The sequence below is a fragment of the Bos javanicus genome, chromosome 23 (genome assembly GCF_032452875.1).
Source record: "Bos javanicus breed banteng chromosome 23, ARS-OSU_banteng_1.0, whole genome shotgun sequence".
NCBI classification, from domain to species: domain Eukaryota; kingdom Metazoa; phylum Chordata; class Mammalia; order Artiodactyla; family Bovidae; genus Bos; species Bos javanicus.
In genome coordinates this window covers 9,790,390-9,809,012 of record NC_083890.1, presented here as the reverse complement: position 1 = coordinate 9,809,012, position 18,623 = coordinate 9,790,390, and the positions used below count along the sequence as shown (strand labels likewise).

General features: G+C 49.3%; 1 protein-coding gene across 1 annotated transcript; it reads right to left on the bottom strand.

The window, feature by feature from the left end:
- Positions 1–570: 570 nt before the first annotated feature.
- CLPSL2 (colipase like 2) lies at positions 571–3,447 on the bottom strand. Its single transcript, XM_061397668.1, has 3 exons — positions 3,345–3,447; positions 2,496–2,618; positions 571–1,163 (listed from the first exon to the last, which is right to left on the bottom strand). Exons 1-3 carry the CDS (start codon positions 3,429–3,431, stop codon positions 1,068–1,070), a joined length of 306 nt encoding a protein of 101 aa, XP_061253652.1. The 5' UTR covers positions 3,432–3,447; the 3' UTR covers positions 571–1,067.
- Between the last annotated feature and the right edge of the window lie 15,176 nt (positions 3,448–18,623).

The following is an 18,623-nucleotide window of genomic DNA, read 5'->3' as shown; positions in this document are numbered from 1 at the left end:
CTGGAACATAGTAAGTGCTTGATAAATCTTAACTGTTATTATTACGTGACACCTGGAACTTTTACAGCTACTGGGAAGGAATCCAGCCAGAGGGCCATGGAGCTACTGGATTCAACCCGACCCGAGGCCAACCTGCTACTGCACTTCCAGTTCTGACCACCAATGAATTCCTTCAGCATCCAGACCAGTTGCAATTGTTTTATTTTTTTGGATACTTGCAGCAGAAAATACACCATGGTGAGACTTGGGTAAGTCATGTAGCTCTGTGAGCCTCAGTTTCTTTATTTTTAAACATTTATTTGATTGAAGTATAGTTGATGTACAATGCTGTGTTAATTTCTGCCGCACAGCAAAGTGATGCAGCTATACATCATATATATTCTTTTTTCATATTCTTTTCCATTATGGTTTATCACAGGATAGAGTTCCCTGAGCTATATAGTAGGACCTTGTTGCTTATTCATTCTATACATAATAGTTTGCATCTGCTGCTGCTACTGCTGCTAAGTCGCTTCAGTCGTGTCCGACTCTGTGCGACCCCATAGACGGCAGCCAACCAGGCTCCCCCATCCCTGGGATTCTCCAGGCAAGAACACTGGAGTGGGTTGCCATTTCATTCTCCAATGCATGAAAGTGAAAAGTGAAAGTGAAGTCGCTCAGTCGTGTCCAACTCTTTTCGACCCCATGGACTGCAGCCTACCAGGCTCCTCCGTCCATGAGATTTTCCAGGCAAGAGTACTGGGGTGGGGTGCCATTGCCTTCTCCGAGTTTTCATCTACTAATCCCCAAATTCCAATCCATCCCTTTGCCCTCCCCGAGCAACTACACCCCCACAAGCCCACGCCCTTCCCACAGTTTCCCCCTGAGACCACCAGGCTTCCAGGCAGGGCCAAACCGTGGGAAGCTCTATCTTGTCTCTTCTTTCAGAACAATCCCTATCCGGTTCCCTCTCCCAGGAAGCACAGACAGAGACCAGAGCCAGGAAATGACTTTAATGTCTTTGAGCAAGATGAGGCCCCTCAAGGAGGGGCGGGAGGAGGGTGTTAGTGACCAGACTGCGTCCTCCTCTAAATCAAACGGCACCTACGGCTACAGTCTGGGTCCTTTTGTATGCATTTTAGGCCTACTCGGCAGGGACATACGATGTTGATGGCGCTCCTGGTCTGCAGAAAATGGGTGAGAGAGTTGAAAGCCACCAAGGAGCAGGGAAGAAGGAGGCCTAAACTTCTTGGGGAGCAGAAGCAAGAGCCCAAGTGATGGAATGAGACAGACTTGAGGTCTGACAGCTCTACAGCTCATAACATTGTGGCCTCAGGCAAGCTTCTTTGTCTTAGTTCCCTCATCTGTCAAATGGGAATACTAAGGGACTTCCCTGGTGGTCCAGTGGCTAAGACTCTGAGCTCCCAATGCCGGGGCCCAGATCCCTGGTCAGGGAACTAGATCCCAAATGCTGCAGCTAACAGTTCATATGCCAGAACTAAAGATTCCCCCATGCCGGGATCTTTAGACCTAGTACAGTCAAACAAATAATTTTTTTAAGGAAATAATAGTAACCCCATTTGTCATTGAGGGAATTAAAACGAAGTAGATTAAGTGCCCATAATGAAAAGACCCTCTGGCTACTTCAGTTGTAGTTAGGCCACAGGAGGGACCTGGCTGTCTTCCTGAGCACTGGCAGTTCTCCAGACAGACAGATGGAGACTGAGCCCAGCCTCCCTAGAAAGTTTTGGGCCCAGGGCCAGAAAAAAGGCAAGAACAAGATGCACTGTACGTTCTGCTCCCTGCATTTCCACCAGCTGATAACAACCATGTTCACTGAGCACCGTCATTGCCAGGATCACATACTTTTCCCAACAAGCTGGTCGGGGGGGTACCTTAGTCCCATTTTACAGATGAGGAAACTAAGGCTCAGAGAGCAGAAATGATCTGTCTAAGGTCACAAAGACAGGGGTTGGTAAAGCCAGGGTTTAAATTCAAATCCAATCCCAAAACCGTCAACCTGCCTGGGCAGCTCCTCTCGAGAAATTCAGTCATTGCAGCAGCGTGGTAGGGATGGATTGGGAGGTCTTTTCCCACCTGCTCTGTGGCAGTGATGTTAGAGTAGAGATACTCATTCATGCAATAAACGTTTGTTGAGCAACTGCTATGTGCAGGTACTAAGCTGGGGGGTAGGGGGTTCCAAAGTGAATATGCTTTAATCCTGCTCTCGCAGAGCTCTGACCAGTGGTGGAGGCAGACAGAAGACAGGCAAATCAGGGAGATACATGCTCTGCTGAGGGTGTGGGTCCCGAGGGTATGCGAGTTCCAAGGAGGGAAGGATTCTTGGAGGAGGCGCCCGGAGTTGCATTGCAGGACGATCAGGAGTTTGCCAGGTGGAGAGTGGGGAAAGGATGCTTCAAGCAAAGGGTGAAAAAAAAGGTGCGGCCATGCGGGGTTTTTGAACCATCCCCACCCTACGAACCAGCAGGGGCTGCCCCACGGGGGCAGGGTCTCACCTGGGGCAAGCACGTCATGGTTATTCTGGCCCGAGGGGCACAGAAGGCGCCACCAGAGTCCAAGTTGATGAGACAGCAGTCACTGAAACACTCAGAGTGGTGGGAGCACCTAGCCCCATTTGCCTGTGGGGACAACCCCTAAGTCACCAGCTCTCTGGCCATGTGTGTGTGTGGGGGGTCCCCTGACACTGCCAAAGCCCCATGGATCCAGAAAGAGAAGTCCTAAAGAAGTTCACGCCCACGTCCCAACCCCCACTGCACTCAGAGGAGCAGGGGAGAGGAAGGGGGAAGTTAGGACTTTTCCCTCTGCTTCTTTCCTGGGGGACCCCTCACCTCTGTGGGTCCCAAAGGGTCACCTGTGTTGAAGGACCAAATACTCCCCATCACACTTTAGTGGGGGATGTGGAAGGGACAGAGAATGCAGTGGAGAGAAAGAGGAAGGAAAAGGAGGAAAGAGCTGCGTGCCTACAAGGGCTGGAGAGGGGCAGACGCTAGGGCAGGTGTGCAAGGCGTGACTTGGGGCAGGACTGAGTGTCCCAGGAGGGGAGGGGAGGGGGCTAGGCAGGGGAGGGGAGGGGGAGGAGGCTGCTGGTTATAAGGCCACTTTCTTTTACCTCCAGAGCCACTAGGGAGGTGAAGCAAGGGCTTTGAGTCCTTTGGGAGCACACCAAGCTTCCAGCCTGAGAAGAAATCCCCAGTAGGGGGTGGTCCCCTCCCGCCCCTCCCCCCTACCTCGGCCCCGTCCCCCACTTCTCTCTCCAAACCCAACTGGCCCCTTCTAGATGGAGAGCGATGCCCCGGCCACCACCCTCGCCTAGAACGGAAGGTTCAAAATGTTTCTTGGCTCACCTTTGTAGACCCCTTTTTAAAGAGCGCGAACTCTCCCCAGCAGGGGAGCAGGACCCCCGAGAGGAGAAGCGCGATGGCCAAGGCCATAGGCTTGGGAGGCAGAGACGCGGCGGCTCCGCGAAGCCCGAGGGGCGGTGGGGAGAAACCCCTTGGCGGCCTCGTGACCGGTGCCCCCGCAGCCGCCCTGGGCTGGAGGCGGAGGGTGAGGGAGTTAATGGTCACAGGCCGCTCGGGAGCCGAGGCCAAACCCCGCGGAAACCCTTTCTAGCTCCCAGGAAGCTCCTGGCCCGGGAAAAAGAATGAGACCCTGATTCAGGCTTTGACAGGCCAGATGATCGGATTTTGGGGGCCCTGGGGCCTTCCGTGCCTAATACTTACAAGTAAAAACTTAAAACTGTAAACTAAGACTTTATCTTGCAAAATTATGCAAATGTATATGCTGAAATGGAAACAGCTGGCTTCTTGATATTCAGACTCTCTCTCTGCCTTTGCCGCAACTACCTACCTCCTGGCCTACCCTATTTGAACAAGCCAGCCCGGACCTCTGGTGTTTCCCATACCCTCTCCAGGCCCAGACATGTGGTCTGTAAGAATCAGGAGCCAAGAGAAGATGACCTCTAAGACCTACAGGTCTCCCAGTTCTAAGAAGTTGATGAAGTGTCTAAGAATCTGTGAATCGTATGTGACTCAGCCATCTTGGTATGAGGGCAGGATGGAGGACCGGCAGACTGGGAAGGAAAAGGAGGGTTCTTTGGGGAGAGCTGCAGGCAGCAATCATGGGCCCTGGGGGAGGCAAACTTGCTTCATCTCTTCCCTCTGGATGAAACTCCCACCTCATCTCACCCTGGGCTGCTTCTCTGCTTTTAAATTTGGCTCCTGGATTTCCCCAGTGGTCCAGTGGTTAAGAATCCACCTACCAATGCACGGTCATAGGTTCGATCCCCACTTGGAGAAGATCCCACATGCCGCAGGGCAACTACTAAGCCGGGGCACCACAACCACTGAGCCGGCTCCCTAGAGCCTGTGCTCTGCAACAAGAGAAGTCACCACAGTGAGAAGCGCACGCACCCCCACTAGAGAGCAGCCCCCACTCTGCAACCAGAGAACGCCCGCGAGCAGCAAGAAAGACTCAGCACAGACAAAAGTAAATAAAGATAATACAATTTTAAAAATATATGTAAAATTTGGCCCTTAAGATCTGAGGAGCCCTGACTTGATGGGGTGCCATAGACTGAGTTGTTCCCCCCTCCCCCAAGTTCATAAGTTGACACCCTATCCCCCAGTGTGATGAGATTTGGGGGTGGGGCCTTTGCCACATAATCATGGTTAGATGAAGCCATGAGGGTCCCCTCAGGATGGGATTAGCACCCTCATGAGAAGGGACCCCAGAGAGCTTACTGTCTCTTTCTCTCTGCCATGTGAGGACCCCGTGAGAAGGCAGCTGTCTGCCAGCCAGAAAGAGAATTCTCACCAGACCAAACCATCCTTAACCTGGATTTTTAGCCTCCAGAGGGTGAGAGATAAACGTCTGTTGTCTAGGCCAGACTACGGTGTTTTGCTGTGGCAATGTGAGCTGACAATTATAGAGGGTTTAGGTCTTTTCTTTAAGAAGAACGGCCCCCCACTATCCTCAGAGGGGTTTGTGTCCAAGATCTCTGTCAGCCCTCCCTGTATCAGTCATGGTAATTGCCACAGTCTGTCATAACAGAGAACTCTTGAAATTTCAGTGGCTTGGCACAATCATGCATTACTTGTCAGGCATGTAAGTTTTGATATGGGGCAGGAAGACTCTCTTCCATCTCATAGCCGCATCATCTGGAAGACTGGCCCCCAAGGTCCTTATGGAGGAAGCGAGAGAAAGGAGGAGGACGTACGTGGACACCTCAATGCCTCGGCCAGGCCTGACAGCTGCCTCTTCCAGGCACACCATTGGCCACAACAAGTCACGTGACCCCGACCTTTTGCAAGGGTGGCTGGGAAATCCAAGTCTTGGAAGCATTGGTGTCTACTATCGTTTCTGCTGCCGGTTTCACAGGTGAAGAACCCAAAAGCTGGCTCAAGGTAAAATAATTTGCCCAAATAACAGTTAAGTCACAGGACGAGATATCAGCCCAGGGCCTTTTAGCTCCTGAGGTCAAGCTCTCCCCATGCCCCACTGCTGTGGGCAGCCAGAAGTCTTTGTCCCCTAAAGGAATCTCTGCCATCCTTTGTTTCCTGTCGGTAAAGCGCATTGTGAACCCAAGAGGAGCCCCAGGGTATAATAATTCTTCGTGTGGAGTCACCTACTTCCCTGAGGTATTTGGCCCTTCCTTGTGAGTGTTTGATAATGGGTAAATAGTGTCTCTTCTCAGGAAAGGGACTGATGCTGGGGGCAAGAGACCAGTGATATGTCAGGATTGGCAGGTTGGAATTCTTGATCCGAGGCCCAGGAACCTCAGAGAGGCTTAATGAAGGCCCCGAGGGAGGGGTAAGCCCCTGAAATTCTAAATTCTCTACCCCCCCAAAAAATTTTTTTTTTAAGGCACAGGACTGCATTAGCCTCAGAGACTGGTTCAGAAACTTCGGGGTTTTTTGCTTTTTTAATTATTTCGAAGTCTAGTTGATAGAGCCTTCATTTTTAAAAATTATTATTTTGTTTGGCCGTGCCTCACAGCATGTGGGATCTTAGTTCCCCGACCAGGGATTGAACCTGCACCCCCTGCAGTGGAACCTGAGCCACTAGGGAAGTCCCACTAGTGCCTCCATTTTAAGGTGAAGAAACTGAGGCCCAGAGACAGCAGGGACTTCCCAGGTGACTCAGCAGAGCCAGGGCTGGACCCCGGCTCCTGACTCCAAGTCCTGTGCTCTCTCTTTTGCACCAATGGCTTGTTTCCCACATCCAGCCGGCACTGGTCACAAACACAAATCCAAGACACGTGCAGTGTGAGGGGGTAGGCACCAGATTACTAGGTCCCTGAGACACCTGACGTGTGAGAGCGGCTCCAGCTCTGCCCTTTGGCCAGGACCCAAACCTGGGCAGCCCAGTCTCATATGAGGAGAAGGGGGCAGGAAGGGCCTGGCTGGTGGTCCTCTGTTCTCCCACCCCCGCAACCAGCCCCCCTCCCCCTCCCCATCCATTCTCCCATCCTCAGACGCCCTCCAGCGTCTTCTCCTTCCCTGCATCTTTCTGTTGGTTTCCATAACAATATTCTCACTGATCTACAGCAAAATGGAAAAAATTAGGGCAGTGTGGTTTTTGTTCTTGTCGTTAAACATATTTAAAGAACCGTTCTTTATTCTGAAATTGCATCCTTCCTACTTTCTCGGCCTTCCAATGCGTTTTTATGAAACAATGGAAAATAAGACAATACCAGTAGTTTTATTTGGTTTTCCATGTTGTTTCTTGGCCAATATATTATACACACACACACACACACACACACACACACATTCTGTCAGTTTCTTAAAATTTTTGGAGCTTTTAATCAATCTGGGAAATCCAAAATAGAAATCTGGTGGAAACTGCCCTAGGTAAAAAAATCACCCATTTCTCTACTCATTCCTGAACGAATGCTCAAGGGAGTCTGAGGAGAACGACGAGCAGAGGCTGGAAAGAGCATGGGAAGTAGAGAGAGCACAGCCAAGGCTTCCTGGGGAAGAGGACAGGCGGTGTCCATGGGTACAGGGGTGGAGGCGCCGGGGTCCTTCTGGTGCCCAGGACAGGCAGGGAAGCCTGCAGCCAGGGACAGTGCTCTTCCATGAGGGCTTGAAAGGGGACTACGATTTGAGCAGGCTGAGAGTAAAGGCTTGCAAGCAGGGGTCCGATTCCCTGGCGGTCCAGTGGCTAGGACTTGGTGCTTTCATGGCTGGGGCCCTGGGTTCAATCCCTGGTTGGGGAACTAAGATCCCACAAGCTGCAAGACTTGGCCAAACTAAACATACAAGCAGGAGTCCAGAGGGACAGAGGTTTGGAGGTGAGAATGAGTAGGGGACAGGCTGGCTCTCTGCTTACAGAGGATGCAGGGTGGAGTTGGGGTGGTCAGTGCTCCAGGGAACTTGGGGGACCTTGGGAGTAACCCCAGTTGTGGTGACTCCTCAGTGGAAAGCTGGGCTGATGGTGGCCATGCTGGAGTCGGACCGAGCCTGGGGTCCAGGGTTTTCATGGGGTGGGGCTTCTCTGCTGCTCTGTGAAGACAGGAGGGGTCTCCTGAGAGAGGAAGAGGCCCAGTCCTAAGGGAGGTTACCTCATATCCATCCTCAGGTCATCTCTCTCTCTCTCTCTCTCTCTCTCTCTCACACACACACACACACACACAGCTCCCATCTTATTTCTTCCCAGGACAGACTGGTCCTGGGGAGGGGCTGTCAGCTCAGCAGGGGAGGAAGACAGGCTTGGAGGGAGAGGACAGAGCTGGCCACAGCCTCACCTCCTCCAGAGGTAGCCAGCTGTTGGACCCCGAGGCGTCTACCTGGAGGACAGAAGTGGGTAGTCACACCTGGTCACACCATTGCTCTCCACCCACGAGAGCATCTCGACAGATTAGCCTATGATGGAGGCTTCCTCAGAGGGGCCACAGAGGGCTCCCCACAGCCTCTGTGTTCGGGGGAAATGTTCATGATGAAGTTCCTCAGAGATCTCCGTGCAGCTTCAGGTGACAGAGGGGTGGCCTGACCTGGTGCCCGGCCCGCACTGCCCATGTGGATGGGAGCTTTGTCCTTCTCTGACTCAGTGGAGCCTCTGAGCCACAACCGTACTTAGTCGCTTGGACAAAGAGTGTTTCTGGCCTCCTCAAGGAGCCATGATGTAATCACAACCCCTTTAGATACACGTCAAAGAAATGCAAGACTAACTTGTTTTAAAAATAAAAGCCAAAGGAACAGCTTTGGGCCAGCAGCTGTGTGAGGCTGGCCTCAGGGGCCTAGGGGCACACTCCCTGATATTAGGTGTCTCCTCCTTGGCTTTAGCCTTTGTGGGGGCCTCAGTCTGTCTGTCTCTTGGGAGGGTGGCTGCCTCTCTGGACAGTGGCAGGGGGGTGGGCAAAGCTGTGTAAAGCCCCAAGCCCCCCCCCTCAGCACCCATTATACAAAACCCTAGAAGACTCGGCTGGCCCCAGTTGGGTCGAGCAGTGTGGCCAGGGGGCCAGGGACTGTTACTGGTGGGACTTTGTGAAGCCTGGTCAGAGCAGGTTCCCAGAGGCAGGGACATGGGGGGTTGGGATGGGAATGGATGCCGGTGGGCAGGAGGATTGCTGTGCCTCCAGATGCAGAAATCCATCATGGTTAAGTTTCTCTAGCCTGGGGCAGTGCCTATGGAAGGGTCCTCAGAAACATGTGCCCACTGCCTCCTAGCCCCGCAAAAGCTGTAAGGTATGTTCCATAGACCACTGGGTTTCAATCTTTTTTTTTTTTAACTACAAAGATATTTTTTATACTGGTATTCAGAGAACTAATAGATATTGTTGGCATCCATTCCAACTGACTGACTCTGTCATGTTGGTTGTTGAATATTTGGATTACTATCACTGCAAACGTGTGTGTGTGTATATACACATGTGTAATGTGTATATGTGTATGAAACAAGTTTCACAAAAGCATACTAACATTTACTATATGTGATCTGCTCTGAGATTTTCTATTCTACTTCATCTTTTCAGAATGTCGATTAGAAACTTATCGTTGCTGGGGGGAAGGATGGGAGAAGTGACAGTTAGGGAGTTTGAGATGGACAAGTACACACTGCTATATTTAAAATGGATAACCAACAAGGACCATAGCACATGGAACTGCTCAGTTATGTGGGAGCCTGGATGGAAGGGGAGTTTGGGGGAGAATGGGTACATGCATATGTATGGCTGAGTCCCTTAACTGTTCATCTGAAACTGAAAATATAAAAATATTGTTTGTTAATTGGCTATACCCCAATACAAAATAAGAAGTTTAAAAAATAAAAAAAAATTAAAAATATCGATCAGAATTCCAAATTGATTTCACTGCTCACTTATGTCCATATTGAGTCCGACTAGTTTGACTGCCCAACCCACTGTAGATACCTTGGCAGCCTCCATTGCCCATTCATTCACTCATTCAACAAACATTTTAGCGACACTTACTCTATGTTAGGCACTTCATCATCAGAGTCCATTTGCAGATAACAGACACCACTGTGCCTATTTTAAGCAGAAAGGGATATAATATAGTAACTGAGGGCTTATAAAGTCTTCAAAAGGGTTTGAGGGGTAGAATCTAGGCTGAACTTCCTGGAATAAAATTTATTTAAAAACTGAGCTGCCAAGGAAGCTACCTACTCTGCCACCATTAGCAGGGTGGGAGTCAGGAGGCCACTGCTGTGACTGTGGGCCCCAGGAAACACACACCTTAGCTGTGCTCTCAGAATCAGGAAGCTGCCATCAAAAAGTATTGCCTGTATTTGCTCTGTCTGGGGCCTAAAAGAAGAAAAAAGTCTCCCACATTTCCAGCCCTAAGGTCCAGGGAGGAGGTGGAACAAAGGCCGAAACAAGTCAATCTACAGCAGCCACCACTGGGACGAAAGGTCTGGATGTGGCACGGGTTACCTGAATGGGGTGGAGGTCGATTTCTCTCTATAGGACAACTATTCAATGTTTACAGCTACAGATCACTTTGAATGTCAACCTATGCTTTTTATTCCTGTGCTTCTCTGTCTCTCTCTTTTTCTGGCCATGTCATGCAGCTTAGATTACATTAGTTCCCTGACCAGGGATTGAACCCATGCCCTTGGCAGTGAAAGCACAGAGTTCTAACCACTGGACCACCAGGGAACTCCCTGCTTCTCTTTCATACATATTTAACACGTCTTTTTTTTTTTTTTAATCACATCGTCATTGATCAGGGGTTTTGCCCACCGCCCCCACCCCACCCCTGCCCCGGGAATTTGTTAGGGAAATCCCATGCCTCACAACCTTCTCCCTTACCAGCTTGCACACCCACCCTGGTGCACTCTCAGAAAGGTGAGCTTCCACTTCCTGCTCCCTTGTCATTTCCTTCCAGCCGCAGTCCAGAGAGAATGCTCCCTCTGCTCTGTGCCATTGTCAGTCTTTACTGAACTAATGCCCAGGGTCCAGGAGCTGCTGATGAGGAGCTCTGTCCTCTTTCAGTCATTGGCCACTTGAACTTGCTCACCCCCTTCTCAGTTGCCACGGCAATCATAGTTCTCCCCTCTAAAAACAGTTGCTTCACAGACAGATGATGGTAACTGCCTTTGTGGAAACCAAGGCAAAAATTGGTCCTGGGAGAGAATTTCCTGGTACTCCAGTGGTTCAGTCTCTGGTCAGGGAACTAAGATCCCATATGCCACATGTTTTGGCCAAAAAAAAAAAATTTTTTTTTTTTTAAAAAGATGGTCCTAGGAAAGATGGGCGGATAGATGAGTTTACTCTTTGATGGATCCAACTCGCTCCTGTCCCGGGTACCCAGCTCTGTGCTCACCTGCCAGCTCCTACTTAAGAGGATACAGAAAGAGCACTCAAAGCTTGAACAAAATTTGTTTAATAAGAAAATTATGAAACAAGTGAATTACTAATAGCAGAATTTCATTTACCAAGACAGAGCTGTAGGATATACAAATAGGTTTGGCTGCAGCAAAAGAAACCACGGAACCAATGGTTTACTAGAAGACAGAAGTTTATTTCTCTTTCCCATAACATCCCAAGGATATGCAGTCCAAGATGAAAATGGGGTCTCATGGTCTCAGGGGTCCAGGCTGCTTTAGTTTCACTGCTCTGGCATCTATAGTCGTTCTCTTCATCAGCCTGGTCAAAGATTGCCTTATTACCTGTTCATATTTCAGGTATGAAGTGAAGGATGAGGGTGGGTGTGGGAGGGCCTGACTGCTTTAATACTCTCCACTCCATCAGTCAGTCATGTTCGCAAGAAAAACTGAGAAATGCAGTGTCTACTCTAGGAAGCCATGTGTCCAGGTAAAAATCAGACACAGGCCACAGTCTAAAGTATGTGTGTGTGTGTGTGTGTGTGTGCATTGGCCAGGTGGTATGCTTTCTAATTCCATATGTTACACTCACAGAGCCCTGTCTAATCTTCTTAACCATGCAATCTCCATTCTATGTCCTGTCTCCTGGACTCCAGCACCCTCCCCCTTCCAGAATACAAGTACCCAGAGTGATGTGAGAGTGGAGAGGCCCTCCAATAAGGATTCATTTCTCTTTGTCATTCTTTGTCAATCTAGACCAACAGGGTTGGGCCACAGTGGCTCTCAACTTACATACAAGCCTTGGAAATAAAAAAAGTTTGCCAGCCATGTGCCCAGAGTATGACACTGGAGCTTGGCAGTTAACCTTGATGGTTTCTAGTCTTAGGAGACAGGATCTGTTACATAGCACCTCCTCCCCCCTTTCCAATGATGGTGCCCCCAACCTTGGGGAATTTTCCCTGAGGTTCCATCCAGAGGTCAGATCTTGGGAACCAGATCACTGCCTTGGAAGTAGCTGAGGTTCCCACACTCGCTCTGGCAGCCTCGATACCCTGGTGCCTTCAGTGCTCTGATAGAACACCAGGAAATGCCAGAGATGGGACCCAAGTTCATGAACTCGGCTCTCTTTCTCTGCCTTCCTTCCCTCCTTTTACTCTATTGTATGTATCTAGGTCACTGTATCTTGAACAATGACTTGTAAACTATTTTAAGAAATCACATTTCTGTTTTTCTATTACTATCTGTTTGCTCCTTGCTCATTCATTTTGAAATCTGTTACTCCTAGGCAGATAAGCTATAGCAGGTACCAAACATTTAGGTGAAAAAATACCTTTTCACTTTTCCCTCCTACTTTAAAGAAAGACAGCCACTGCTTAGTTTCAGCTATGGGAGTCCTCGGCCCAGCTCAAGGAAACGAGGTGTTGTAAGATGCCAGTGACTGAGAATCTCTGGGGTTAGGAAAGGGTTAGGAGGAAGGGAGGACAGCTGAGAAGAAAAAAGGGACCTTCCAGGGTGGCATTTGGGTTCACCCTTTGGCTCCATGGAAGTAGGTATCATGGAGGGTAAAAGCTCTCTCTACTGACTTCTTTTTTCTCTCAAAGGAAACTGTGTTGTGTTCCAGGACATTTGAACGGCCATAGTTACTTGTGGGCAGGGGTCACGGGCATTAAAAGTCTCACACGTGAGTGTGGTATTGGTGATTTTTGTTCTCATCCTTGAGTGGAAGGAATGAACAAGTGGCAAGGCTCTTGGAAGAGTTGCTTGTTGCATTCGTTACTTACTGTTGCATGATGAATCACCCCAAAAGTTGGTGGCTTAACACATCATTTGTTGCTTCACAGATTCCCGTGTGTCAGGAATGCAGTCACAGCTTGGCAGGGTCCCCTGGCTCTGGGTCTCTTCACAGGTTGCCATCAAGGTGTCGGCGGGGGATGCAGTCACCTTCAGACTCCACTGGGAGTGGAGCTACTTCCAAGTTTACACAGGTGGTGGTTGGCAGATTTCAGTTCCTTGCAGGTTGCTGGACCGACAGCTTCAGTTCTTCACAGGCTGTTGGCTGTCCTTTCCATAGGATAGCTCACAACACAGCCATTGGCTTCATCAGCACAAACCAGGGAAAGAAAAAGGAGAATGGAAGCAAGATGGAAGTCACAGTGATTTGTAATCGAATATTTTTTTTGGCTGTGGCATGTGGGATCTTCAACCTTTGTTGTGACACACAGGATCTTCAGTGCGGCATGCAAACTCTTAGTTTTGGCATGTGGGATCTAGTTCCCTGATTAGGGATTGAACCCAGGCCCCCGACATTGGGAGCACGGAGTTTCAGTCACTGTACCACCAGGGAAGTCCCTGTAATCTGATCTTTAAAGTAACAGTTCCTCACTTGGCCATTGCATGATCAGGCCACTCAAGATAGCTGTTCTCTTTCTCTTTGTACATCTCTTGCTCAGCCAGACCCTGTTTCACCTGCACCCTACCCCAGCTATTGGCTGATCTAACCCCTCAGCCAGAGGGGCTCCACCTGCTAGTTTTTTAAGGGAAATACTTCCTTGTGATGGTCGTTAATCTGAGCGGCTGTGAGGGTCATGCCCCAGTTGATGGTTTCCCTGGTAACTAACTGATGAGTCAACCTGATGTCAATCCCCCTATAACCAGTTGCCTCATTCTTCCCCAAGTAGTGAAGATGGCTGTCGTGTTCTGCCTGGTCTCTGCTGTATTGGTGGGATGTTGCTCCAGGACCTTTTGTTTCACACATGTAAGACACCCTATCTCTCTGATACTGTCTCCAAGCTCTTTCTTCACCCGTGAGGCTAGGCAATCACAAGACTTGCAGGCCTGCAAGGTGCAGCCTGACAGCCATATCCTATCGGTAAGAAGCAAGTCACCAGGTTCAGTTCACATTCAAGGGGAGAAAATTACACAAGAGCAGTGGTAACACATGAGTTTAGAGAAGAGAGGCTCTGTTTTAAGTCTTAAGATAAAGCCGAGGGCTCCAGCCCTGTTTGCTTGAGACCCTGTGTTGGGATCCTGCTGGAAGCAATCCAGTGGGGTTTGGCGTTACCTCATCTCTGTCACACGCCTCCTTCAGGAAATCAGTTACAGGAGTAATTGGCAGTCTGCCTGGCCAAATACCATCTACCAGCACCCCAGCCCATCTCGTAATCCCATCAGAGGAAACTCTGATTTCCCTTTTGGTAAAATTTGAAGTATAATTGTTTCCCACCCTGGAAAGCTCCTCCCTCTCTCCAGATCTCATTCAAGCCCATCTCTTCTCTGAAGTCTTCTTAGAATCAATTGAAAAGATGGAAAGAGATGCTTCTTTGGAGAAATAATTGCCCAAAGATAAAATAACTCTGCAGGTAAGGAAACAAGCTAACCAGCTGGAAGTCAGACTGAGGGATGGGATAGATAGGCTGGCAACCATTGGCGTGAACTTTCTCTTCTCTTTGGCAGAGAACCTCCCAGAGGGAAAACAAGTGCATCTAGCTGCTGAGTGCAGATTAGTCCTTTTGATTTTTGTTTTGTCTTTTTTTTGTGGCACTTCGCAGCTTGTGGGACCTTACTTCTCAGATCTCAGGGATTGAACCCAGGCCATGGCAGTGAACTCAGATGGCTCAGACGATAAAGAATCTGCCTGCAATGGAGGAGATCTGGGTTTGATTCCTGGGTCTGGAAGATCCCCTGGAGAAGAGAATGGCAACCCACTCCAGTATTCTTGCCTGGAGAATCCCATGGACAGAGGAGCCTGGCAGGCTGTAGTCCATGGGGTCGCAAAGAGTCAGACATGACTAAACGACTAACATATTCACTTTCATAGCAATGAAAGCACTACAAACTAACCATTGGACTTCCAGGGGATTCCCTGGTTCTTGTTGATGGATGCCACCTGTGGCAGATTTTTTCTTTTTTTTTTATTGGCATATAGTTGCTTAATAATGTATTAGTTTCTGCTGTACAGCAAAGTGAATCGGCTATACATATACATATATCCACTCTTTTTGGATTTCCTTCTGTTAGGTCACCCTGTGATGGCTTTTAAATACTCACAAAGTGTTTGACACTCTTCAAAAGGTAGCACCTAACTCCCCTTGTCTTGAATGTGAACCGGACCTAGAGACTCACTTCTAACAAATAGAAGATAGTGAAAGTGATAATGTATGACTTCTGAAGTTAGGCCAGAAAAGGCACAGCAGCTTTTGCCCTGTTCTCTCTTGGATGATTCACTCTAGAAGAAGCCAGCTTCTATGTCACGAAGATACTCAAGCGTCCTTGTGAAGATGCCCATGTGTAGACAAACTGAGGCCTCATGCTAGCTGCCAGCACCAACTTGTCAGCCACATGAGTGGGCCTCTTGGAAGTCACCCTCCAGCCCCAGTCAACTCTTCAGATGACTGCAATCCTGGCCAATGTAACTTGACCTCAAGAACAACTTGACTGAATCAGAAGCACCAAGTCAAGATGGCTCCCAAATTCCTCCAAGAGATAAGAGGCTCTTATCGATGTTTTAAATTGTTAAGAGGAAAAGAAATGGAGAGACAGGGCAGGAAGAAAAGATTTCTGCTTCCCTGTTGTAGCATATTTGATTGGCAGATTCCTTTAGTGCAAACAGCTTCACCAGTGGCCAGGTCCTGGAGCGGCCAGCAAAACCCAGTAACCAGCAGGTCCTCCTGGCGCTGCCTCTTAGGCAGCAGTGTCAGCAGAGTGCCTCCATCTCCTGCAGCTTCTCCAGCATCCGGTACCTGCTGTGCACGTGGCTTCTCCAGCCGGAGGTTCCTGCGGCACTGACAGGTTCTCCAGCACCAGGCTCCTGCGGTAGGTGGGGGCTCCTGTACCCTGCCCAGGTGGTTTTGTCGTGGGTTGAACACCTTTGGCTCGACACATCCCTGAGAAGAGCTCTCCCTGGCATCTAAGGAGGCAGACTTCTGCAAGTGCCCCTGGCATGACACCAACGTGACCTTTCTACTCTCTGGCAAGCCACAGACTGTTCTCTTCAACAGGATATAGATTACAACCTTGAGGTAGGAGGCAGATATCACTTTCTGGAATGCTCTGTTTCAGCCTTAGTCTTGGGCACAAGGGCTGCTGCTGTGTCTGCTGTTCATGTATTTAGAGTTCTCTTTACTCCTTACTGGGCTTCCCTGGTGGCTCAGATGGTAAAGAATCCACCTGGGATGCAGGAGATGGGGGTTTGATCCCTGGGTTGGGAAGGTCTCCTGGAGAAGGGCATGGCTACCCACTCCAGTATTCTTGCTTGGAGAATTCCATGGACAGAGGAATCTGGGGGGCTATAGTCCATGGGGTCACAAAGAGTCAGACACAACTGAGCGACCAGCGCTTTCACTTTACTCCTAAGTGTTAGTCACTCAGTCATGCCCGGCCCCATGGACTGCAGCCCACCAGACTCCTCTGTCCATGAGATTTTCCAGGCAAGGGTACTGGAGTGGGTTGCCATTTCCTTCTCCAGGGGATCTTCCCAACCCAGGGATTGAACCTGGGTCTCCTGCGCTGCAGGCAGATTCTTTACTGACTGAGCTACAAGGGAAGCCTGTTTACTCCTCACTAACCAATTCTTTTGGAGAAGGCAATGGCACCCCACTCCAGTACTCTTGCCTGGAAAATCCCATGGAGATGCCTGGTGGGCTGAAGTCCATGGGGTCGCTAAGAGTCGGATACAACTGAGTGACTTCACTTTCACTTTTCACTTTCATGCATTGGAGAAGGAAATGGCAACCCACTCCAGTGTTCTTGCCTGGAGAATCCCAGGGATGGGGGAGCCTGGTGGGCTGCCGTCTATGGGGTCGCACAGAGTCAGACACGACTGAAGCGACTTAGCAGCAGTAGCAGCAGCAACCAATTCTTTATTTCTTATTACAGAGGATTGGACTTACAATTATTTTTAAATCTCCCTGTTCAAATTATGGTGTGGTTTCTCTCTCTCGATTGGACCCAGACTGATACCCATAATCTGTTACACAGCAACCAATAACCAACACAGTGCACCCCACGTCACTGCCCACTGCCAGCTCTCCGTTCATTACCATCGGCCAACTGTGTGCCTGCCCAGAGCAGGCTTTGCCTTCAAGGCTTTTATAAGCAGTCAGATAGGACCTACTGCAAAAAGAACAAAATGTATAAGACCCAAGCTTTAATTTGCCAAATGCCACATGAGAGACTCAGATGAGAGGTGCTGCTGGAAGCCCCAAAAGCGGGTATAGTTGAAGAAAACTCTAGACTACCACAGGTCATGGGGAACACAGCCCATGGGAAAGCAGGAAGACAAGCCCTGTAGGCAGGGAGAAGTCTGCATCAAAACCTCAAGGGCAAGACTAGACATGACGGATTAGGTCAGCTGTGACTTGTTTGCTCCAGTTTGACTAGTGAAGAGTGTTGACACGTTGACATGTCAACACGCTTGGCTAGTGGCAGGCAGGATGAACAGATGCTGAAGGGCCTTAAATGCAAACCGAATTCATTTGGTGCTATTATGTGGCAAAGGGCTCCAGTGACCGTACCTTCCAGGACAAAATCCCGTCTGCTTTTCATGTAGGTACACTTGCACGTGTCAGATCAAGTGACTTAGCCTCGGGGCTGAGAAAAGTTCACTTTGGTGGTGGGGAACCTCTGAAGGTTTTTGAGGATGGTGCAATGTGGGGTTTTGATCTTTTTTTTTTTTTTTAATTTTTTGGCCATGTCACATCACATGTGGGATCTTAGTTCCCTGACAAGGGATCAAACCCATGCCCCCTGCAGTGGAAGCACAGAGTCTTAACCACTGCACTGCCAGGTAAGTCCCAATGTGGGATTCAAAGATTAGCTTGCAGTGTGTAGGGCTGGAGGATGGAGGACAGAAATAGGAGAATGACTTTCCAGAAGTCCTGATGTGGGGGAGAGTAAAGCAGTGGGAAATGGAGCATGTGATGGGGAAGAGAATTTAAAGTGACTCCCCATACCTTGCTGGTGACATGGGAACATGGGGGAGCTGGCAGAGAGGTGGGTAGGATGATGCTGGCATTTGACACGTCCCACTGGGCTGACTGCACTGTAGCCAAGTAGCAGGGAGGAGCAGCCTAAGTCCTGAGCTCAGGAGAAAGCGAGAGCTGGTGATTCAGAGCTGGTAGTGACTGTTCACCCACAGATGGTGATCAACTTGGGGAGATGGTGATAAGGATGGTCCCTGAGTAAGAACTGGCTCTCTTGGTGAAAAAGTAGGTGGATTAAATGAAATCAACCTTGGATCAGTGGTTGCTGAGCCTGGATGAGTGTCCACAAAGGTTTCTACTTTCCCACATGTTTTGCAAGTTTTCATAATAAAACATTAAAAAAAAAAAAAACCCTGACTCTCTGATCAGCATATCCTAACCTATACCCTTCCACCCACCATCCATCCACTCAAGTGATGGGGTCTTGGGTCAGGGAAACAGTGGGGACAGATTTGCTCGTAGTTCAGTCCTAAACTGGCCTCTAAAATCCGGAAGCATTGAGGTCTTTCTCAACTGCCACAGACTCTGGCTTAGAATCAATCCATGGTCTCCTCTCACGGGGCTCAAGCCAAGGAAAATGAAAGAAAAAGTCCAGTAAAAATTAGGAGGTTCTATTCCTATTTCTGTCCCAGACCAGTCATGTGACCTTGAGCAAGTCACTTTTCTGCCCCTCCACCCCCTCAGCTGACTTCTCAGGAGCATGTGTTAAGGAAAAGAAAGAACCGTGGCCGTTTTTAAGCACTGAGACTTGGCAGTTGCTGTTACTGTTATGTAGCCCAGCCCGTTCCGAGTAACCCAGTGCTATACTGTCTGCAGTGCCATAGTCTCTCTCACTGATTATCTTTGGCCTCAGTC

Excerpts from the sequence above, each read along its gene's own strand:
- CLPSL2 (XM_061397668.1), bottom strand. The coding sequence starts at position 3,431 with ATGGCCTTGGCCATCGCGCTTCTCCTCTCGGGGGTCCTGCTCCCCTGC. Across the intron at positions 2,619-3,344 it reads TTAAAAAGGGGTCTACAAAG|GCAAATGGGGCTAGGTGCTC; the intron begins GTGAGCCAAGAA and ends TTGTCCCCACAG. Across the intron at positions 1,164-2,495 it reads CCATGACGTGCTTGCCCCAG|ACCAGGAGCGCCATCAACAT; the intron begins GTGAGACCCTGC and ends CATTTTCTGCAG.